The following is a 22152-nucleotide window of genomic DNA, read 5'->3' on the forward strand; positions in this document are numbered from 1 at the left end:
TCAGCAGTGGCCAAGATCTCACCCGACAAGACAATGACTGACGTAGTACCGTCTCCTACCTCTTCATCCTGAGTCCTGGCAATTTCTATCATGGACTTTCCAGCAGGATGTTGCACAGTGATCTCACGTAGGATCGCATTTCCATCGTTTGTCATTACAATGCCACCCATTGGATCCATCAACATCTTCAACATAGCTTGTGGACCCAGACATGTTCTAATAACATCAGCAATTGCCTTGAAAATAAAAATAATAAAAATCAAGGCTTGTTAAATTAACATTGTATATAAATATTCTATATTTTTGTGTCACAGGCTTAAATTGTATCTTGACTAATAAGCCGAGATCACGATACTATTATTCTCGTCGAATTTAACAATTAAGCCATGATCATGTTATAATTGAATTTACAAATTGCGCACAAGGAGAAATCCTTTACACTGAATCAATTTGTACAGATTATTATTATAGAATCCTATATGTATAAGTTAAGAATGATAATATACGATAAATATAAGTCAATTAATGATCTCCACTTGATTCACGAGCGATCAGGTTCTTGCCACTTTGGAAAGCCGCACGTGGGTGTGCCGGCAATAGTGCCAGGAATACCTTATAAGGCGATACTTGACTCACAAGTTAAACGCTCACCTTACCCGCCTGAATGTTCTCCCTCTGCACTTTTCTGCCACTATCCCGCTTCGTGTTCTGGCCTGCAATAACCAGAATATTTGACATGATCAGAGGAACGATTTATTTTATTTATAACATACGCGAATCGCCAAATAACAAATTCAAAAAAAGGACGGTCGAGTAATTTCAGATCGTGGGATTTTTTGACGCATGCGTGCCTCTAGATCTCAGATCGACGATACTTGTGAAGAAGGTAACCTTTAACTTACTCAGAACCACAATTGGCGCTGCTCCCGGTCCAAACATCGTATTTTATAGTTTTTTTCTCTTGTTATTGTGATCTTTCTTACAATTATCGGCGCGTATACAACCGCGATTTTCCGAAGAAAGAGAGCGAGGAACACTGATTGTATGTCTTCCGAAAGAGTACGAAAAGCACATTCATTAAACGGAGAAAACGAAGGTCCACAAAGCACGAACAATCTATTTGATAGAGTACGACGTACGATTGGTAACTCCTGCACACAGGACGCGGCAGCGCTTGCCGCGCGGCTAAAGGCGACGCGGTAGCCAATCAATTTACAACTTTCCCATAAGAGCGAAAGATTGATTGGCTACCGCGTCGCTTCTTGCCGCGCAGCAAGTGCAAGCCGATGCAGGTTAATTTCTGAACGGTCGTGGGGTAACTATTTTACTCGGGGTTGTCGAACGCCAAAGCATGCCAAGGCATGTTACATATATATTACAATAGAATAAATTAGCATCGAAAGAAATTTGTTCATACTTCAATTTTCGATGAAACTTGTTCGATACTTTTCTACATCTTAAAGCAAGATTTGGATTTAATGAATGTCTTCGTCAAAATCTTAGAATTTCACATGTATATTAAACAACACTTAATAAACAATACCGATTATTTAGGACCGCTCTCTGACCAAATTCCAATTAACTTATATTATAATATATATGTAATATATTTTAGATAGTAAAAATTCTCATTACGTTTTCAAAATACATCACTCAGCTTCTTTCACGAACCACTCAGTTATGGAGTGCTTATTTTCTAATAATAGAATTATTTGATGAAATATATACCTTATCACAGCATGATTATTGTGGCAGAGAAATTATTGGTGATGCAGGAAATTGGCAACATCGCAAAACAGCTGATTTTATCTGGAAAATCACATTGCATCTGATTGCATCCGATATTCGATATATAACTATACATTTTCGATAATAAAATAATTGGATGAACTAATAAATAAAATATAACCGTATGAATTACAGTCAAACGGCCGGTAATGTCATCAATCTTCTATTATCTTCGAGCCTACCGGGCCCACTTGGTATAGTTACGATCACGAAAATTTATACCCAGGGCCAGAGCGGTCTCTTTTCTTTAATAATATTTCGTCGATATCTTTAGCCTTTTTGCTTTTTGCTGACAACAGTTGATAGCAGGCTTGGAACTTGGAATGGTCTGCTTTCGACAGACTTGATTGTTTGGATTAATTAATTAATTAGCTTGTAATATTTGTAATATTTTTGTTGATATAGAGAGTAATTCTCCATTGTGTTTATATATCGTGGAAAGATCAGATTACGAACGAATTATATAGTTGGAAATTTTGCTGTAGACAATTCTACCAGTTGAAATAATTGTTCGATTGTGTGCGGCTTCCTTATAGATTGTATCGTCGAAAATAATTTATTCTGATGCAATTTTCTGTATGATATCAACAATCAGTAGCTTTTCGTACAATATCTTGGCACAAATTTCGATAGATTGTCCTGCGATTTCTTCGATGAATAGCATACGCATTATCTACGCTTGTGTATTTACATATTTGTGTTTATGCCAACATAAATTGCGTCAATATTGTAAATGTAATGTACAGTAATGGAAAAGCAAATTCGCGTTCAAGTGCTTGATTAATTGATATCATCATGATGGAGAGTACGAGCGATAAGTTTTTCTACGTGTACAGTTCTTCATTAGATACCAGGATACAAGTTAAAATGTGAGTTTCGACGTCGTTTACGTCACTGTTTGATCGACCTTAGGTTATCGGACGATAAAAGTACTTTAATATTCTTTCTATATGATGTAAATATTAATTATACTAATGTGAAATATAATCGGATCAGAGTAATTAATGCAACAATATGTGTGTCCGACCATCTGGTCGTTGTCTTTAATACCAACTGCATGTAATTTACAGGATATGACGGCCTCACGTTTAAATGATTTATTAGATACGTAATTGTTCTATTATTTCACAGAGGTACCTTAGAGGGCAAGAGATACAGACCTGAATACGACGAGCTACTTCTCGATCCTCTACTCAAATACTCAGGTTTATACGAGACAGGTGGGATTCGTGGTGATTTAGCTGCATCTCTGCAAGTATGGGCCGGTGGTAGACCATTGGCTCTGCCTATACATACAGCCTACAAACACTTCATCTCTCGTTGGAAGTAGGTTGCATTTCAAATTTTATATTACATGATGTATTATTACCATTAAATGATATCTTTAATATTATGATATTTTTAGCTGGAACCAGTGGGTCTATTTACCAATCTCCTACACGGATCTGCCACGCGATGCACAGCTATGCATAACTCTGTACGACTGCGCAGGACCTGGCAGACAGCTTCCAGTGGGTGGCACAACGATATCGCTGTTTGGCAAGCATGGAGTATACCGACAGGGCATGTTGGATCTTAGAGTATGGCCCGGGGTAGAAGCCGATGGTAGTGTTTCAACCAGTACACCAGGGAAAGCTAGAGATCATGGGAAAGAACAAATGCAAAGACTCGCAAAACTTGTTAAGAAACACAGAAATGGGCAAATAAACAAGATTGATTGGCTGGACAGATTAACTTTCAGAGAGATCGAATTAATCAATGAGAGGGAGAAAAGAGCATCAGAGTACTTGTATTTGATGATAGAATTTCCAGAAGTCACAATGGATGGTGTACCGGTATATAGCACAATTAATTTAAAGTACTTTTTATATATAAAAAAATAATATACATATAATTATTTTCTTTTTTTTATAGTATTCAATTGTGTATTATGAAAAAGATGGTGACGAAGTTTTTCAACATAGATTACAACCAGACGTTGTAACACTTCCTGATTATGAGATTTTACAAGTAAGGTTTTTACAAAAGAAAATATATAAAGTAATGTATATGAGGCATATACAATATATGCTCCAAACTATATTAAAATAATAGAAAAGAAAAATGAAGCTTAATTTTTCTTCCAGGAAAATCTTGTAGAGGCAAAACACCATAAATTAGCCCGTAGTTTACGTAGTGGCGGTAACACTCGTGAATTAAAACCCACTTCGACTGTGCGTGATGCCTTAAATACGATATTGGGATATCCATCGACAACTGCACTTTCTACCGAGGAACAGGATTTGATTTGGAAGTACAGATTTTACTTGTCTAGCCAGAAGAAAGCGTTGACCAAGTTCGTAAAATGCGTTAATTGGAAAGTCGCTGGTGAAGAACGTCAAGCCTTGGAGATGTTAGCTTTATGGGCACCACCAGATTCTGAGGATGCTTTGGAGTTATTAGGACCCGCTTTCACTCATCCGGCCATTAGGAGATACGCGATTAGCAGACTAAATCAAGCGCCAGATGATGATTTAATGTTGTACTTGCTGCAATTGGTGCAAGCATTGAAATATGAAGACTTTGAAAGTATTAAGGCTGCTTATCAAGCAATGTTGAAGGAGAAGGAAGAGAGATTGGAGTCAAAAAGTTGGAATACCGAAAAATTGGAAAAAAGCGAAAGATTGGAGAAAATGGAAAAAACTGACAAATTAGATAAAGACATAAGAAATAGTGATTCTACATCTACTCCAGTTACAACTGTGAGTCAAACATAACATTTTTCTATTAATTTTATATTATATCTTACATAATTATACTTATTTACAGTCTAGTGAATCGGAGAGTCAATTATCGACGAGTCAAGAACCGCTTATGGATCTAGCATCGTTTTTAATTACACGTGCTTGTCAGAACTCGATGCTAGCTAATTATTTTTATTGGTATCTTTCTATTGAGTGTGAGGATCAAATTGATCCTGCGATAAGCGCCAAACAAGATACGCGAGTCAGAGAAATGTACGTCACTGTAATGAAAATGTTTTCCATGACATTAGCGCAGGGGAATACCGTTTGGCAAAAGAGAAGAGCGTTTCTTTTACGACAAAAGGTGTTCATCGATCAACTGGTATCTCTGGTAAAAGCCGTTGCGCGAGAAAGCGGAAATCGTAAGAAAAAGACTGATAGATTGAGGGCATTACTAACGGATCCAGATCCAGCATTCAAGATTAATTTTTCAAATTTTGAGCCAATACCTTTTCCATTAGATCCCGAGATTTGTATTAAAGGAATTATTCCAGAAAAGTACATATTCAAATTATTCGATGTATTAATGTTAATTTATATATTATACTCGAATTTACTTTATTAATTTTATTTAGGGCAAGTCTCTTTAAGTCTGCACTCATGCCATCAAAACTTACATTTTTGACAACAGATAATACCGAATATATAGCTATTTTTAAACACGGAGACGATTTACGACAAGATCAATTAATTTTACAAACAATAGCACTTATGGATAAATTATTAAGAAGAGAGAATTTAGATTTAAAGTTGACTCCATATAGGTAAAATCTTTTTACATAAAGATTATATAATATAAATTATGTTACATAAAACTATCGTTTTATGATTTTTAATCGTTATTTCAGGGTACTCGCAACAAGTACTAAACATGGTTTTGTACAATTTATCGAATCCACAACAGTTGCAGAGGTTTTAGCTAATGAGGGATCAATATTGAATTTCTTTCGAAAACATCATCCTTCCGAAACTGGACCTTATGGAGTAGTACCTGAAGTTATGGACACTTATGTTCGCAGTTGCGGTGAATACGACTAATATAACTCTATAAAATAAAATGAATAATTATTGTTATTTAATTATTATTTCAAAATTTCAGCTGGCTATTGCATAATTACATACGTACTAGGCGTCGGCGATCGTCACTTGGATAATTTACTTCTCACAGCATCAGGTATATTCTTTAAATAAAAGACTGTACAAACCGAATGAACCAAATGAACCAAATGATTTGTAATATCTATTTTCACAGGCACGCTCTTTCACATTGATTTCGGCTATATTTTGGGTAGAGATCCGAAACCTTTACCTCCTCCGATGAAACTCAGCAAGGAGATGGTCGAAGCTATGGGCGGCGTCGGTTCCGAACATTATCACGAATTTCGGAAACAATGTTACACAGCGTTCCTTCATTTACGTAGGCACGCTAATTTGATATTGAATCTATTCTCGCTAATGGTGGATGCCAGTGTTCCTGATATCGCTCTGGAACCGGACAAAGCCGTGAAAAAAGTCCAGGACAAATTACGATTGGATTTGACCGATGAAGAGGCTGTACATTACGTGCATAATCTTCTGGATTTGTCTGTCACCGCCGTGATGGCCGTGCTAGTGGAGCAACTCCATAAATTTGCACAATATTGGAGAAAGTAATAAGATGAAACATATACCAATGTACAGCGAAATCATGAAAACTGTGTTCCTTTCCATAGAGAAGCGCTAGAATTATTATTTTATATTGTATATAAAACTACCACGGCATGTTTATATAACATGTTAATATAATTTATTGTATTTTGGGAGCATTTTAGGCAATAAATATATTTTATAAGAATTATTACTTTTATTGCCTGATACTATTTCAGCCGAGTTTGATGACGATATATTAATGAGAGAGAGAGATAGAGAACGATTCTTTAATGTATATAATTATTATATTCTAGATATGTGCAAAAAATAATTATTAAACTTTAGGCAAATAATTTACAAATTATTATAGTATATTTTATACCTTATTTTATGAAAATTTTAATAAAAGCGTGTCTAATTATAACTATTATTTTTTTATTCTATTAAATATGATTCAGTTGGTAAAATAGGATATTAATTGCACAGAAATAATATATATTCATTGTACATGTAATCTGTTATGTAAATATTCGTATATTTATTTTATTCTTAATTACAATCGTGTATGTGGTGCACACAATAGAAATATAAATGTAAATAGATTCATATTGTTAGTGTTGAAAATATTAGATTGTTATATATGTGAAACGCAGAGTACTCTCTCTGTATTTTCATTCTTCAGTATCACTTTGTCATTTATGAATTTAATGAAGTCAAAACATAGCAATGTATATATAGCATACATACATATCTCATCTGTATCAGAAAATTTTTTTTCTTTAATAGAAAATGTAGTTACATATACATATTTCCCCATCTTACAATACTATATGCTATCTGTAGGTATATGCGAATTTTAATATAACTTTGATATATATATATATAAAATATATATATATATATATATATATATATATATATATAAATTACAGAACATTAACAATTCAGTCCATCTTTGCAGATTTCTCAGGTTCTTGTTATTTTCTATGATATTATATCGAGTTTATCTATGTTATTTAGTGTAATACAATAATACACAAAAATCTATTTTACCTTTCGATATCGACGTGTAATATGTACATATGTGACCATAATTAAAAAAAAAAACGCCACGAGAAATAAAAACAGATTTATTCTTGAAATAACACGAAGTTATATATAAAGAATATAGTTTAATATTCTTATGATATTTTAATAAATCTGTCTTGTTTGAGGATTGCGCAATAAAAAACTTCAAGATTATATCTACTCTCTACATAATTAAAACTTCTTCACATTTCGCTACTTATTGTTAAACATCTATTCCATTTCTGCTGAAATAAATTGGTTTATTTAAGTATTAGACGATAGATTCCAAGCTAATTTAGGCATCTCAAACACGACAGATTTTCTGTAATAAAATCTCTACACGCGTTCCCTTTACACATCAATCGTTTCATTAACACATAAGATACACATCTTATTAGATGAAATAATAAACATTTTTATTTTCCATATATATGTTGTCTATAAACTTTTTATCCTACAAACTAAAACATAAGCATAATAGAGAACGAACCTCGTTTCGCTCAAAGCCTTGCATATTTTATGTCGCACACAATTTAAAAATTATTACATTGTTCACATATACAATTGAGCAAAGCGAGGCGTGGCATAACTTATCCGCGAAAAAGTTAAGTCTTCAAATGAGAAAGTTCTCATTTATATCGCGTCTCCGCCAAATTGCAAAGTATACATTGTAGTGGATATATGACGAGACATATTGTGCTTTTTTGCATCAATGTAATAAACTGGGCAGCACTCAGACAGAGTACAGGGTAAAAGGATACAAAACAAGCGAGAATATGCCAATTTCGATAATGTTAAGGATTAAAGTCAGATGTATTGCCAGAAGCACCATTAGATTTACTACGATTCTTTCCTTTTTATATAATTATTACATGAGCTCTTCTCTCTCTCTCTCTCTCTCTCGCTTATTTCTTAGAAGTATATTATAAACGAACTTGTTTACACTATGACTGGACATTACGGAGTAGCAGTGAAATCTTGGGATGCTGATTACGATTCTTCTTCTTTTTTGGTTTTGAGAATATTTCATTTCTTATTATTTTCAACATTTTGTTATAAAAAAATCCTTGTTATAAGAAAATCGCGATCACTATCGCGATTCTCACTATTGCTATATCGTAAACATACAGAAATATTGACGGAGAAATCGAAAATCGCCCATCTCTGACAAATCTTTATAATATTCTAAAGAAAGAATAATAATATATTTTTTATATACAGGTGTGTGTTTCTCTCTGTTACTTTCTCGGATAATGATATAAAAAAGATCCAGTCTGAAATATTCCTACTTGAAACATGTTAAGCTAGGTATTTTCTATCCATTGTTCGAAAACACGGAAAACACATCCTGTATAAATAGTTGATTTAATTTTTATATATGTGATTATATACATTTCCTTTTTCTTCATCAAACGTCGATGACGGTAAAATCAAGATTATAACGATATAATGCAACATGAGAAATCATATATATATATAATGCCTCCGTACCGGATTCTAAAAACGAATTACACATATTCGCGGCTTTTTTTATTTTTCATTTTAACATGCATAAACGCATGCGCGCATTTGTTTGTACGAAGGGGCTTAACGATAAAACCTAACACTAAGTTTTTTTTTATCTTAAGATTTTCAGCGCTTATTTAACACATTATAACTTTATCTTAACATTGTATTTACATTTGAAAAAAGACTAAAAAGTCTGTATGTTGACGGGGCTGCAGAGGCTGCAGAGTCAGCGCGGGGACTCTTAGTCATTACTACCGTCCCCCGCAGTATATTACCTGTCCATAGGCCTGGTGGCTGGTACCGAGCTCTCCACAAGATCGTGCCTCTCGATCGGCGAGTTTTCTAGTGTGTAGTCCACCGGGTATCCTTCGGAATAGGTCGGCGTAGCCTCACCCTGCTGCCTCAGTCTCAACTCGCCCGATCTCTCCTGATAAAAACTCTGCGATGCCTCGATGTTTGGCGATGAGGACGACGACTGCTCCGTTTTACCATCCAGATCGTCCGTGGAGTAATAGCTCTGGCTCGCCTCGCTCTCGGGTCTGCTGGGATCGTAGTAGCCGGACGAGATACTATGGCTGGTGTAATTGGGCGTTTCCTCCTCGGTCGGTGCAAAATAGCTTTGACTCACCTCCTGTGGATTGCCCTCGTAGTAGCCGCCAGGTGTGACGTGCTCCTCATGTGGATCCTCCTCCAGTCGGGAGTTTGCATCCTGGTCCACGGACTGGTAGTAACTCGCCGTCACTTCTTGGTGATGGGCGTAATAGCTGGACGGCTCGTTTCGGTGATGATCGCTACTTTCCGTGACGAAATTCTGCGAGCAGGTCTCCTCCAGGCCAGGCATCGAGATCGGTACCTCGTATGACGTTGATACGTTCTGCTCGACTATTACCTGATCTTCGTAGCTGGAAGTGGGCACGGAGTCCACGTGGTGAGTCGATGTGATATCGGGATTCAAATTATATGACGAGGAGGTCGGAATCTCCGGCACACCGTTGTCATGGATACCGGTGTGCTCCGCGCTGACCGATGTGTCCGGTATCACGCTAGATGAGGCGATGTTGAGCTCTTCGCATGGTGGAATCTCGTAAGACGACGTGCTTATCGCACTTTCTTGGTCCTGATCGCGTTCTTGATTCTCGGGTGTCTCTGGCACATAGGATGAGCTCGCCGTCTCATCCTCGTTCAAACCGGAATTATTCGTTGACACGGACGACGTGCCAATACCATCGGCACCAACATCGTTAGACTGCGACGGTATATTGCCCTCTTGACTGATCTCAGCATCGGTTTCCATGTCCTCCGCCATATTTTCCCCCTTGTCGATTTCGTAACTCTGCGTGGGGAAGCTCTGATCATCGATCGTTTCGTCGGCGCTCGGTCGTTCCACTTGGTTCTGTATCTCGTTGAAGGATTGCGTCGGTGTATTTACGTTGGCCTCCGCTGAAACTTCGTACGACTGAGATGCCTCGTTGATCTTCGAATGTTCGAAAGATTGAGTCGGTGGTTCCGCTACGATGGTCTCCTCGTCCGTTTCCATCGACTCGTACGCGATCGATTGCGTGGCTTCGCCCAACGAGCTTTCCAACTTACCGGCGGACTGACTAGGTAGATCCGCGGAGTCACTGCTGATGGATACATTGAACTGTTCGTATTGAGATTGCGATGGCGTCTCTTGACTAGCTTCCGCGATCGCCACTTCCTCCTCCTCCTCGAAATGCAGCTCCATGCTCTGGCGCAAACGACGCCTGTCCGATTCTTCCTGCGACGACGGCTCATCTTTTTGACTATCTTTCACATCTCGCTTGTCACTTGTGCTGCCAGCATACAACTCCGATTCTACTGCTTCGTCCACCTCCATAGTCGCGTCGCTTGTGGCACTTAACAACTCAGCTGGTAGAATTTGCGAAGCTGCTCGAGTCTCCACTTGGTTTGACGTACCGGCTACCTGCTGATCTATCAAATTAGTTTTACTTCTAGATCCTTCGGAAAATGTTAGCTGCTTTAGTTTATCCACCGCGTCTGCTTCGTGCGATTCAGCGGCTTTAAGCTCGCTCGAATCAGTCACTTCAAAACTCACCCGTTCTATGGACTCTATCTTAGAATTAGATTCAGACGTAACCGAGGTGATTTCGTCTATTATCGGTAAGTTAGTCATCGGTGCATCGCTCTCCTTATTGTCGCCTTTTTTTTCCCGGTCAACTTTCATCATGCTGGAGGTGCTAACTTCCTTAGCCGGTTGCTGTAAGATCAACTCTTCGGTTGTGATAGGAACTTCCTGAGAAGAATATACTTCCTGCATCGTCGTGGTCTGCTCCTTGTCCAAACTTTTAGACTTGTCGGTTGATATAATTGGTTTTTGTGGAAAAGCCGGAATTTGATGCGTGGAAATAATCATTTCCGATGTCGCCTCGATGTCCTCTAACGGCATATGTTGGACTGTTGGAGCCTTAGAGACTAGCATCTCCGAGACTGGCACATCCACAAACGTCTGTTCGGCAACGATCGTCGTGGCGAATTGCGAATTGTCTGCGTACGTATCATCGATGATCGGCATCGACGGAGTAGTTTGTACCTGTGGATTCTCTAAAACTATACTGCTCGGCATGGTAACCGTGTACGAAACCGACGGCGTGATCGCGATTTCGGCGCTCTGTATGTTTTGCGTCTCTGCGGCCGTGATGTTAGTCTCCAGATTTGGGATGACCAAGTATTGAGTACTCACGGGAATCTTTGCGCGATCAATATCTCCGCTGCTCGCTGCCGTCGCCGGGCCCTCAATAATCTCGCCAATATCCGGCATCGAGTTACCAGGGATCTGAATCTGCGGTTCACCTGTAGCAGATATGTAGGAAATGCTGGGATTCGTAATGGTGATCGGTAGTTCGAGAGAGGACGGGATAGTGGATACCACCGACGTAGGAGTCGAGTCCGTCGACTGAATTGGCAGATTGCTTGGTACTTCGAGCGGCGTCATGATTGGTTGATTCAAAGTCAACGAGGTTTCCAGTACCGACGGCGATGATATGGGTTCCGTAGGCGGTATAATAGTCGATTGTAGTATCGTCTGATTAATAAGACTCGTCTGAGTCAGACCAGTCTGGGTCATGACGCTGCCAGATGCTTGATTCTCTGGCAAGTTAATCTCTTGCTGAAAATCTGTATTAGCAAGAGCGGCTGCCAGTATATCTTGATTGGACGTTTGTATCATTTCCGACGTGGGGAAGTTCTCAGTTATAATTGTCGTTTGACTAGCCTCCGTCACATTGGTCTGCATGTTAGGCAAGACACCATTATCGAATTGGAGAACAATGTTATCCAAGGTTCCGGCTTCTCCCAGAGAACTAGGATCTATATATAGGGTTCTTGTGCCATCAGGATTCTGCGTAGTTCCCTCCAATGACATAAGAGTATTATTATCAAGAGGCTGTATTTGTCCTTGTTCGTCAATCGTAACCAACACGTATGTTTGTGTGCCATCACTGCTTTCTGTTGGCAGGGCCATGATTTGTGGTTGCGCGACCACTTTCGGTTCTTCTGTTTTTTCGGCGTCGCCGCTGCTTTTTTCAGTTTGAAATTTCTCTATTTTACTTTGTTCCTTTTGAATGGTATCCGCAAGTTGAAGATCCGTCTTCGCCTTCTTCTCCGTGTCGATCGGCTCCAGCGGAGGTAACGCCATAGTCGTAACGATATTCGCATTTGTCGTGACAGTGCTTATCGAATTCATAGCGATATTCAGCATATTCTTCTGCGCCTTGCTTGAGACATGAGACTTCGTGGAGGACTTCAGAGGAGTCACAGGGGTTGTCTGTTTCGATTGTGCAACCGTCTTAGTAGCGATCGGTATATTGGTCGAGGTCGTCGTGGTGATCGTCTGTTTCGTGTGGATACTCTGCATCGTCGATACAGCTGGCTCCTGCACTTTCTGGACGACAAATTTCTGCTGAGTTTTCGTCTGACGACCAGTTTTAGGAATAACAACTTTTTGCACGGTTGCAGTCTTGCCTCTCGGCTGCATTTGCTGTGCAACCATCGTTACCGTCTGCTGCGCGCCGCTCGGTGAAGCAATATTAATGGTGGTAGCGCCTGGTTGCACCACCGCTTGTTGCTTGATACCTTTCTTACTATGCGACGTGCTCTTCTGAGTCCCTGTGCCGGTAGCATTCGGCAGAATCAATGTGCTACCTGGTGATTTCCCAGATGATTTCGCCTGCGAGCCTGCAGCTGATATCGGTACTTTTGATGACTTCTGTAATATAGGTAGCTGTACCTTCTGCTGCACCGGCTGATACTGTACTTTACCGCCTTTGACTGGGCTTTTGGCAGCGATAGCCTTCACCTGTTGCCCGGTTATCGGTGTCAGGATAGTACCTTTACTGCTGACGATAGCCTGCGGGTTTAATATGGTCTTACCGGTGAGAGTTTGAGACACCGGTGTCAAGATCGCTTTCGAGCCGCCTAGATTTTGAGTTTGCGGAGACAAGAGAGTCGCGCCCCCTTTCGTGATTAAAGTCTTCGAGCTAATAATAGTTTTTCCGCTCAAAGACGAAGCACTAATTGGAGTATAAATACCACCCTTCGTGAGAATTCCCTGGGGTAATGTGCCTAATAACGCCGTTTTACCAATAGTACCTGAAATCGGAGTGAGCACACCTTTAGACGTGATTATGCCTTGCGTATTAATGATCTTATGACTACCGGTAGCTAGTTTGGATGTGGTGGACGAGCCGGCAGAGGCAGCGGTGTCAGCCTTCGGCGCAATGATCTTCGAAGTGATTATACTTTGCGGACTGATCGGACATAATAACTGGCCCTTACTCGTCACGATTCTCTGCATTTTGCCGCTTAGAGTCTTGGAAATATTCAACGGTACCATTTTAGACTGACCTGACGTCAGTATGACGACTTTGTTACCTTGTTGAATCACTTGCGCGTTGCCCGCCGGCTTGCTGGTAGTTGGAATGGTAATTTTCTGTTGAGTATCAGATTTACCTTGAACGCTATAACGTAGTTGTTGAGTGCCTCCTGTCTGTACAACGACATATTTGCCTTTTTGCGTTAAGAGAGATGGTGTTTTACCAGTTGGTTGGGCGCTCTGAAATTTCAAACCCTTTACACCGCCGGTAAGCGGTGGTACCAATGTTTTAACGCTCGTGATGGTCGGTTTCGCTTTACTTTCTTTTTTTAATATCGCTGGCATGCCACTCTTCTTCTTCGTCGGCGACGTCTCAGCCGCGGTGATCTCATTCGTGATCTTAAATTGAGTCTGTTTAGTAGGCGATATTATCTGCGTGGTCGGAGTGAAGGAAAGCGTGGCTGGAATTGAACTAGATGGTATGATAGAAGATATGACAACGGGCATCTGCTCAATGTTCTCGGGCATTAGTACGTCCTCGCTGAGAACAAATGGCATCGAGTTGATGTCCAGCTCCATGTCCGCCAGGCTTTGGGAGCTTTGTTGTATATATTTCTCTGTCACTGGTACAGTTACGATAGTCTGCGGCGTGGGCGTGTTGCTTTGTTCCTTGTTCTGCGCCTCTAGAAATGCTTCCGTCTCTTCTGTTTTTAAAACTTGTAGCTTCTTAGTAAGAGACATGTGCGGATTGGTCAGATTGGACTTTATAGTTTTTAACTTACTATTCGAAGGTAGAGTTTCTATCTTCATTATCTTTGCCTTAGGTCCACTCTTTTGATCGCTTTTCTTCATAACGTCCATTTCTAATTTATGTTTTATACCTTTCTGCGATAGTTTGTTTGGTTTCAAAATTTGCACTGGTTCGGTCAATGTAACATTTTCTATTATTCGCGGCATCTCGCGTTTTTTTACCGGTACGCTGATATCGGACGATAGGGAAGATGTAGATACAGAAGAAGTTTTCGAGATTTCACCCAATTTTTTAATATCGGAGATAGTTTTATTTTCAGAAACGGACGATTTAGACGTAATAACAAATTCGTTGGGCGATAATCTAAGTCGAGTATCAGTAGTTTCGAAACTACTGTCTTTAATTTTGCTATCAACCTTTATCTTCTCCTCGATAACTACCTCAATATTTTCAAAATTGCTCACAACCGAAACATCTGATACATTTCCTTCAATTGGAATATTTTCAGGAATTCCTAAAACTTTATTCGAATCTTCGATTTTTGTACTTTGTACAGGTATGGCAGTAATATTTACTTTAACCTCTTCAACTTTCTTCTTGGTAACCTTCTTCTCCTTCTTACTCTTAGGTGACTCGGAACCGTCAATTATAATCTTCTTCTTATCCATCTGTAAAGTCTTCAGGAAAGCTTCCTGGAATGTATTGGCTGGCCTTTCTTCCAAAAACAAATCTTTGTCTTTTTTTCCTTTACCCGTTTCTGGAGTAAATTTACCTTTATATCTCGTTTCCATAGGAGACTTCTTGGGAGTTAATTGTTGTTCGGTTATTATTTTGGTTGAACTGTTTGATGTATTTCCTGCATCATCTGGTTTGGAAACTGTGGATAATTTTTCCAACGATTGTAATTCAAACCGATTAACATCTTGTGATTTTTGCAGTACTTCCTCTATCGATTGCGTTTCTTGTTCTTTTTCATCTGATTTATTTAATTTTTCCTGTAGTTCAAAGTTTTTCAGGTTTTCCTGCTCCTCTTTTTTGGTGTCTAAAATTTTTACGATTTCATCCGTTATTTTACTTACTGTCGTTTTTATCACTATTTCGTCCTCTTCATTCATTTTTTCTTTAGCATCATTCTGAGATTCAAACTGACGATCAAGTTCGACTTCAATCTTAGATTCAAATTCAATCTTACATCCAGACTCAAGTTCGGCTTCTACAGTTTTATTAGCCTGCACATCTGTATCAGAAAGATCTATTTGCGATGACTCAAATTTTTTCATCTGTGACTTTTTTGGCGGTAACATATCCACACTTGTTTTTGAAACATCCTGCTGCGTTTCAACTTTATCGATGGTATCTTCAGTTTGCTCTAGAATCGAAGATTTCTTCTGATCCTTAAGATTTTTCTCAATATCTTTATTTGATTTTAATAAATTTTTCTTTTCTTTCTCTTCTGATAATTCCTTGACAGATTTATTCAAATCAAGTCTTATTTCCTCCATTTTACTTGTAGTTTCCAACACTGTAGCCATTTCTACATCTTCCGAAGGTACATTCATATCAATTTTTGCGACAGCTGCTTCATCCAAAGCAGCTTTTATTCGCTCTTCGAGTACATCGCATTTTGCTTCTTCAGATTTTCCTTCTTCGGACAATGTATCCTTTTTAGAGACGCGATTATCAAACATTTCGTATTTCATATCGATTGATGAGATGCTGGTGCTGTTTTCAATAACACCTGGTGTTTGATCTGATACTTCTATTTCTTCCTTATCCCTCTGAGTGACAAATCCGCTGCTCTTCTTGTCAGCGCCTCTCGAACGTCTGCCTCTTCTGGATTTACTTATAATTCTTTCAGAAACCTTGGTTTCACTTTCAGATTGACTCTCATCTGTCTTGAATGCTTTGTAATCAGAATCTTGAACATATATATCGGATTCCAAGTATTTCTTATTTGGTTTGCGTCTTCTACCGCTGTACGATCGATCTGTATCAGAATCCGAAGTCTTTCGTTCGATTTCAATTCTTTCGCTTAAGCGAAATCTCTTGCTACCTCTATTGGTTTTTATTTTCGGACTTTTATCTATATTAGCACTTTTATTAATCGTTTTCGCATTTTTCCGTGGTCGCCCTCTTCCTCTTTTGATTAATGTCTGGCCTATACCTGAGAGACTATCGTCAATACTTTGATCCCGATCCAATAAATCAGTGTCTGAATTTTCGCTTTGTTCAGGCATAGTCTCTGCAGATTCAGATACGGTTTCATCTTCCGTTTCCGTGGTAAATCGTTCCGACAAAGTATCGTCCGCTTCTTTTATAGACGTGTTATCATTAGATTCTGCGATCGCGTCCTCCGAATCAGCTTTCTCGGACTGAAGCAATTTATCATTGTTACGTTTCATATCTGATAATGTTTCGCTTTTCTTCTCCAATGTTTCATCACTTTTTGTTGATACGTCTGGTGTGGTAATCTTAGATTTCTTTTCATTATGCTTTGTAATATTTGATGAATGTTCATTATTACCATTTTCTTTCTCTTCAACTATTTCTACAATTTCCACTTCAGCCTCGGATGTGTTAATATTAGATTTCTGTTGATCATTTTTTGATTGAATAATCTTCTTTTTCTCTTTATCTTCAGATTGTTCTATTTCTATTTTATCTTGTGACACATTCTCATCGAGCTTTTTATTCATTTTGATTTCTTTCTTCTCTTGTTGATTGTCACTACCTTGTATTATTTCCATTATTTCATCAGCTTTTAAATCCATATTTCTACCTAGTTCAGATATTTCGGCTTCTTTCTTTATTTCATTTTTCAAAGCTTGACTCATTGCAAATTCCTTGATAATTTCTTTTTTCAAAGATAAATTTTTCTCACCAAATACTCTGGGAATTTTTCGTACAGGTGGTATAGAAGGTTCACTCAAATCATCCTCATCAAAATCAAAACACGATAGTCGTGATTTTTTGTCATCTTTGTCAGAAACATTTTTGCTCTCACTGTCAGAACTTGAAGTGTCCTTTTTTGGCGACTTATTGAATGTTTCATTGGATACACTGCCAACCTTAACATCTGTTTCAGACTCAGATTTCTTATCAAAATTACTCAATTGTTGTATCATTTGTATTGATGATAATCCTTCTGTATCTTTAAGTAATTTCTCTGTTTCCGCTATAATCTCATTATTCTCTGCAATATTCTCCTCATTGTATTCTTTATCATCAATACCTGATTGATCCTTCACAGACGAACTACTATTCAGAGAATTATTTACATTAATAATTGTTTCTTCGTCCGATTCATCCTCCCAATCAGCTAACAGTTTTTCACGCAATTCTGGATCCGTCTTCTTTTTCTTACTGGATTTCTCATTCTGTTTAGAATGCCTTCGTTTACCTGATTCCAAGCCACTCTCACTCTTCTTTCTGCTCAATTGACTTTTATCTTTCTTTACATATTTTCGTTTCGGTGTACTCGTATCAGAACTTCCACTGCGCGACTGAGAATATGTTTTCACCCTCGATCGTGGCGTCGACGGGTCGCCGGATCGATGACATTTTATGTGACATATGATCACATTAATGCGCGAGGAAGTAAAAGTACAGAAATGGCAACGATACACTGGGGAACCTGTATTAGTCGGAGTTGATGGTAAGCTGCTGGGCTGTTGACGAATACGAACTTCGTGCTCGCTCTCTCCGCGCAAAAAGCGCGGATGTGTAATCTTTCTCATGTCCACACCATCGCTTCGCCTATATCCATCTTCGCGATCGCGCTTCTTTTTCGGAATCTTCTTCTCGCCGAACAAAGCAGAAATATCCGGCTTCTCTTCTGGACAGAATTTCCCTTGGCTCAATATGTCGGGATCTCCTCCCGTTAATTTTTCCGCTGTCTCTACGTCGCCTGGAAACTTGTCCATATAACTGGCACCGTCCTTACTTTTGCTCCTGTATTTATCTATTAAATAAAATTGAATAATTGATGAAGAAACTGGTGAGAAAGACAATCTACTTAAAAAATTAAATTGATATATTAGATATTAATTATAATATCTCTAAAAGAAAAAATGTTATGATACTTACCCAAGCCCTTTTTAATAAATTCATCTTTAAGTGTACAATTATACTTGTAGATCTGTTGATAGTTCTTGACAAATTCACTAAAAAAAATTAATTATTTAAGAGTAGCTGCTTTAAATAATTTATTTAATTATGCACTAAAGTTGAGATTTCTGCAACTTACTAGGTATCTTCTTGAAAAAATTTCACAGCAGCAATTAATGGCTTCTTTCGAAATTCAGTTTGTATATCTTCTGGCAAATTATTCAATCCAGTTACTTGACCAGGCCACCAGCATGCCCCCAGTTTAACCCAAACAACATCCCCATCGAGATAATTGATTTCCGTTTGCTCACACATCTTAGCGTAATATTTGATCGAGTTCTCTCATAAAATCAACATTGGTAAATACCAAACAATCTCTTATAAATCTATTCTTACAGGAATATCAGCAATATCACCCAGGATCAATATGCTATATGACAAAAAAAGTTCCTAAGTATTACATTGTGATCTTAATATATGATTGAATTATAACTTATTCAGAAAAAACAAAACGTCTTTATAACTACATACGAATATGTATATGCAAATAAATGCAGATTTACAGTATTCGATAAGATATACAAATTGCACTTTAACGTTATATTCTTTTATGTTTTCACAGTTATTTCTCTATTTTTTCGCAGTCAGTTTCTAGATATAAGAATCATCAAGCACATTATGCACTCGTAGATTTTCTCCATAGATCGTCAATCAATGTACAATCTGAAAATACACTTACAATCACCAGAACTGTTACTGTACATCCCTCGAAACGTTCCCTCGCATCTGCAAAACACACTGCAATTGTCTCTCAAACAAATCTTCCTCTGGAATACTCAGCATACTCCTTGACCATGTACAGAGCTAAGCCTTAGGAGTAGATCTCACAGCGTGCTCGCGGAAAACTGGAGGAATGCACTTGGCTGCGTGCTGCGTGCTCTAGCTGCCTCGATGCTGACGTTGCTACATGCGGCAGCAGCTACGTCGGGCATCTTAGCCCGTGAGTCGCGTGACGAGCGGTCCGCTTCGATGTGCGATTCTTGATTCTTGATCGTCCGCAATTCGTTTAGATCCGTTCCCGCCGAATCAACGCGAGAATATATATACAGACACGTTCACGCGTATGTACACACAGTGCGTCGAAAATTAACGCGAGCGTCGTCCCAGGAACGCAACGGTGGAAGGCGCGCGCGCGCGCGCGCGCTCTCTCTCTCTTTCTTTCCGTCCTTATCTCTCCGCTTTATCCCCCTCTCCCTCGTTCTCACTCGTTCGTTCTCGCGGCACCTTGTTCGGGCTCCCGTCCTCCTCGGTACGACGCAGCACCAGGAGGCCGCCAGAAACGCCTCGACGCGCGATTCCGCGCGCATGCAACCGTAAAGAGAGAAACAGGCCTGGGCTGTACCGGGCTAGGCCGAATTTGACGAAAACGACGTTTAGAAGGCGCGCTACGTCGCTCGCGCAACACGACATACGTAGTACATGCTCGGTTACCCGACTTGCAACGGGGCCTCGCACGGTGGATAGATGCGACGTCTGAATGCCTGAATGTGTACAAGTGTAGACCGAATACCTCCTTCTCTGTCTCGAACGTTATTGTTGCAGACTTGCCAACTGCGCGCAAATCACGTGCGCGCGCGTTTCGAGTTTCGATTTCGAGTTTGACTTCACATCCTTTTCTCCTTCGGTACCCAATGAGCAGACAATATTTTTTAAATATATTTTTAATATTTATTCTTCATTAATTGTACGTTGTACAATTGATTGTAAAAATAATATTTATTTAATGTTTATTAATTATTTATTCTACATGCATGAAATATTCGTTTGAAATAGCAAATGTTAAAATATAAACATTTTTTTTAATGATTAAAAGAGAACTTAACCCATTATTTTAACATTTACAAAAATATTTTTCAAAAATTTTTAAGAACATTTTCAAAAATATTGTTTGCTCATTGGATAAGTACTTGTGACACGATGATGCGTCTTCTCGGAAAAATTTGATATAAATCGAGAGTTGCCGATTAATTTGCGAGCGATTAAAGCGAGGTATGTGAAAATACTTAACATCGAGCTTTCATTTTGTATAGATGCAAGAAAGTACCGCGCGGATTCATATAATATATGGTTAACATTTGATATATATACACATAATGATAATAATGGACCTGTGTTTCTAAAAATTCCGCACTTTTCTATAATATTTTTCTTTCCTCTCTTTATAAAGTTATTAATACGTCATTTTTATTACGGAAAGTGTAAGATATGCATGAACAGAAGGTTGCGTTTCTTATGCACGCGTTGATGGAGTGCGGCAATAAAATGAAGCTGACATAAAAGTTTCTGTGACGAAGAAGTAAACATTCGATAAGGAGAAAGATGTTTAATTTTCATCCTAAATTAGAGACAGCGAGGTGAGCGCATTTGTTAAATACATGAGACAACTGCGCTCGTTTTATAAAGTTCACATTTTGATGCACCTGAAAACATGAATCGATGACACGCAAAATGCTATATAACTAATTTTTATTTATTTAATAAATAAGGCGCAGGTTTATTCGTCACTTTTAAGATTATTGAATCTAGAAATCATTATATATGTATATTATAGATTCCCGGAAAAAAAATCATGAATTTTTATGTGTGGTGTGCGAATTTATATTTATTACTATCCAATTCACACACATATCATGATATCAGTTATTTTCTATGACATAATATAATGCCATATATATGTAAACACGTATAAAAGAAAGGAAATATTTTTTTTTGCAATAAAAACATCGATATTTGTCAATTTATATTTATATAGGCTGCGTTTCGACATTCACTTGCCAGTACTGAGAATCTATAGTGTACGTGACATAAATTATAGATTTTCAGTCTTGCAGTGAATATCGGAACGCAGCTATAGTCGTAGGTCATAGTTGGTATATATATATTTTGCAATGGCGCGAAATCGCGCGGAAATATTTTTTATCGCGGTGCAGTTAGCCGGCCTGTGTCGCCGGGCGGCGTGACGCCGCTGATCGCCGCAATGTGGCGCTGACGTCGCGATTCGCTTCCGGTGATACGTCGTCGACGGTCGACGTTCAACAGCGCCAATTTTTCTCGGCGCGCGTTCTGTTTTCCGGTCGCCCTGCCGGTTTTATTACGCGTAGCAACACCGACAGTTGACGAGACGAGGTTGTCTTTGACGCTGAGATCTGAGATTCGCCAATTTTCTCGCCAAGCATCTCTGGCCTGACATTGAAAGTGCTGCCGATTCGACGTCGCTGTCAACTTTTGACGTGCGCTTTCGTTCGTTGTCAGACGAAAAAATGGCGACCGCCGTGCCATCGCGATTCGCCGTCCTTAGCATTGAGGACGATGACTTCAAGCCGAAGAAGACGCAGAAAAGCACGACGACGAGCAAGACTAACGCGAAGAACAAAGGCGACAAGCCGAAGCAACAGCAGCAGCAGCCGCAACACCAACAGCAGCAAGCAAACAAAAAAAAACAGAACAAAGTAAGAGTCATGCGTTCATTGTTGTTGTTGAGTTTTTGTTTTTAATTAGCCGGCGAAACGTCAACCGGATGCGACGTTGCGGCGGGAAATCTGGACATTTCGAATTTATTTATTTTTTTTTTTCCAATTGTCAGTAAGTTTTATGCTTCTTTTTGG

The 22152-nt window shown here is 38.8% G+C and overlaps 3 protein-coding genes across 3 annotated transcripts in view; 2 read left to right on the plus strand and 1 right to left on the minus strand.

Annotated features, from left to right (window-relative positions):
• The first annotated feature begins 1938 nt into the window (after nt 1-1938).
• LOC115235433 (phosphatidylinositol 3-kinase catalytic subunit type 3-like) lies at nt 1939-6402 on the plus strand. Its single transcript, XM_029807233.1, has 10 exons — nt 1939-2657; nt 2920-3114; nt 3194-3623; nt 3703-3798; nt 3915-4529; nt 4597-5069; nt 5147-5335; nt 5420-5595; nt 5671-5745; nt 5824-6402. Exons 1-10 carry the CDS (start codon nt 2584-2586, stop codon nt 6222-6224), a joined length of 2724 nt encoding a protein of 907 aa, XP_029663093.1. The 5' UTR covers nt 1939-2583; the 3' UTR covers nt 6225-6402.
• Nucleotides 6403-8273: 1871 nt separating this feature from the next.
• On the minus strand, nt 8274-20213 carry LOC115235431 (mucin-17-like). The gene is made up of 4 exons (XM_029807231.1): nt 19227-20213; nt 18627-18917; nt 18467-18543; nt 8274-18341 (listed from the first exon to the last, which is right to left on the minus strand). Exons 2-4 carry the CDS (start codon nt 18800-18802, stop codon nt 9049-9051), a joined length of 9546 nt encoding a protein of 3181 aa, XP_029663091.1. The 5' UTR covers nt 18803-18917; nt 19227-20213; the 3' UTR covers nt 8274-9048.
• Nucleotides 20214-21552: 1339 nt separating this feature from the next.
• Nucleotides 21553-22152, plus strand: part of LOC115235437 (G kinase-anchoring protein 1-like) — a 2351-nt gene continuing 1751 nt past the window's right edge. Inside the window, exon 1 of the mRNA XM_029807239.1 lies at nt 21553-21999. Within this exon, the coding sequence (XP_029663099.1) occupies nt 21808-21999 (192 nt within the window). The 5' untranslated portion in view covers nt 21553-21807. The remainder of the gene's footprint in view (nt 22000-22152) is intronic.

Source organism: Formica exsecta, unplaced genomic scaffold (genome assembly GCF_003651465.1).
Source record: "Formica exsecta isolate Colony F162 unplaced genomic scaffold, ASM365146v1 scaffold222, whole genome shotgun sequence".
In the NCBI taxonomy this organism is placed as follows: domain Eukaryota; kingdom Metazoa; phylum Arthropoda; class Insecta; order Hymenoptera; family Formicidae; genus Formica; species Formica exsecta.

Coding starts and splice junctions, on each gene's coding strand:
- LOC115235433 (XM_029807233.1), top strand. CDS start 2,584: ATGATGGAGAGTACGAGCGATAAGTTTTTCTACGTGTACAGTTCTTCA. Junction 3,115..3,193: donor CACTTCATCTCTCGTTGGAA/GTAGGTTGCATT, acceptor TGATATTTTTAG/CTGGAACCAGTGGGTCTATT. Junction 5,746..5,823: donor TTTACTTCTCACAGCATCAG/GTATATTCTTTA, acceptor CTATTTTCACAG/GCACGCTCTTTCACATTGAT.
- LOC115235431 (XM_029807231.1), bottom strand. CDS start 18,802: ATGTGTGAGCAAACGGAAATCAATTATCTCGATGGGGATGTTGTTTGG. Junction 18,544..18,626: donor TTTTTTCAAGAAGATACCTA/GTAAGTTGCAGA, acceptor AATTTTTTTTAG/TGAATTTGTCAAGAACTATC. Junction 18,342..18,466: donor ATTTATTAAAAAGGGCTTGG/GTAAGTATCATA, acceptor TTTATTTAATAG/ATAAATACAGGAGCAAAAGT.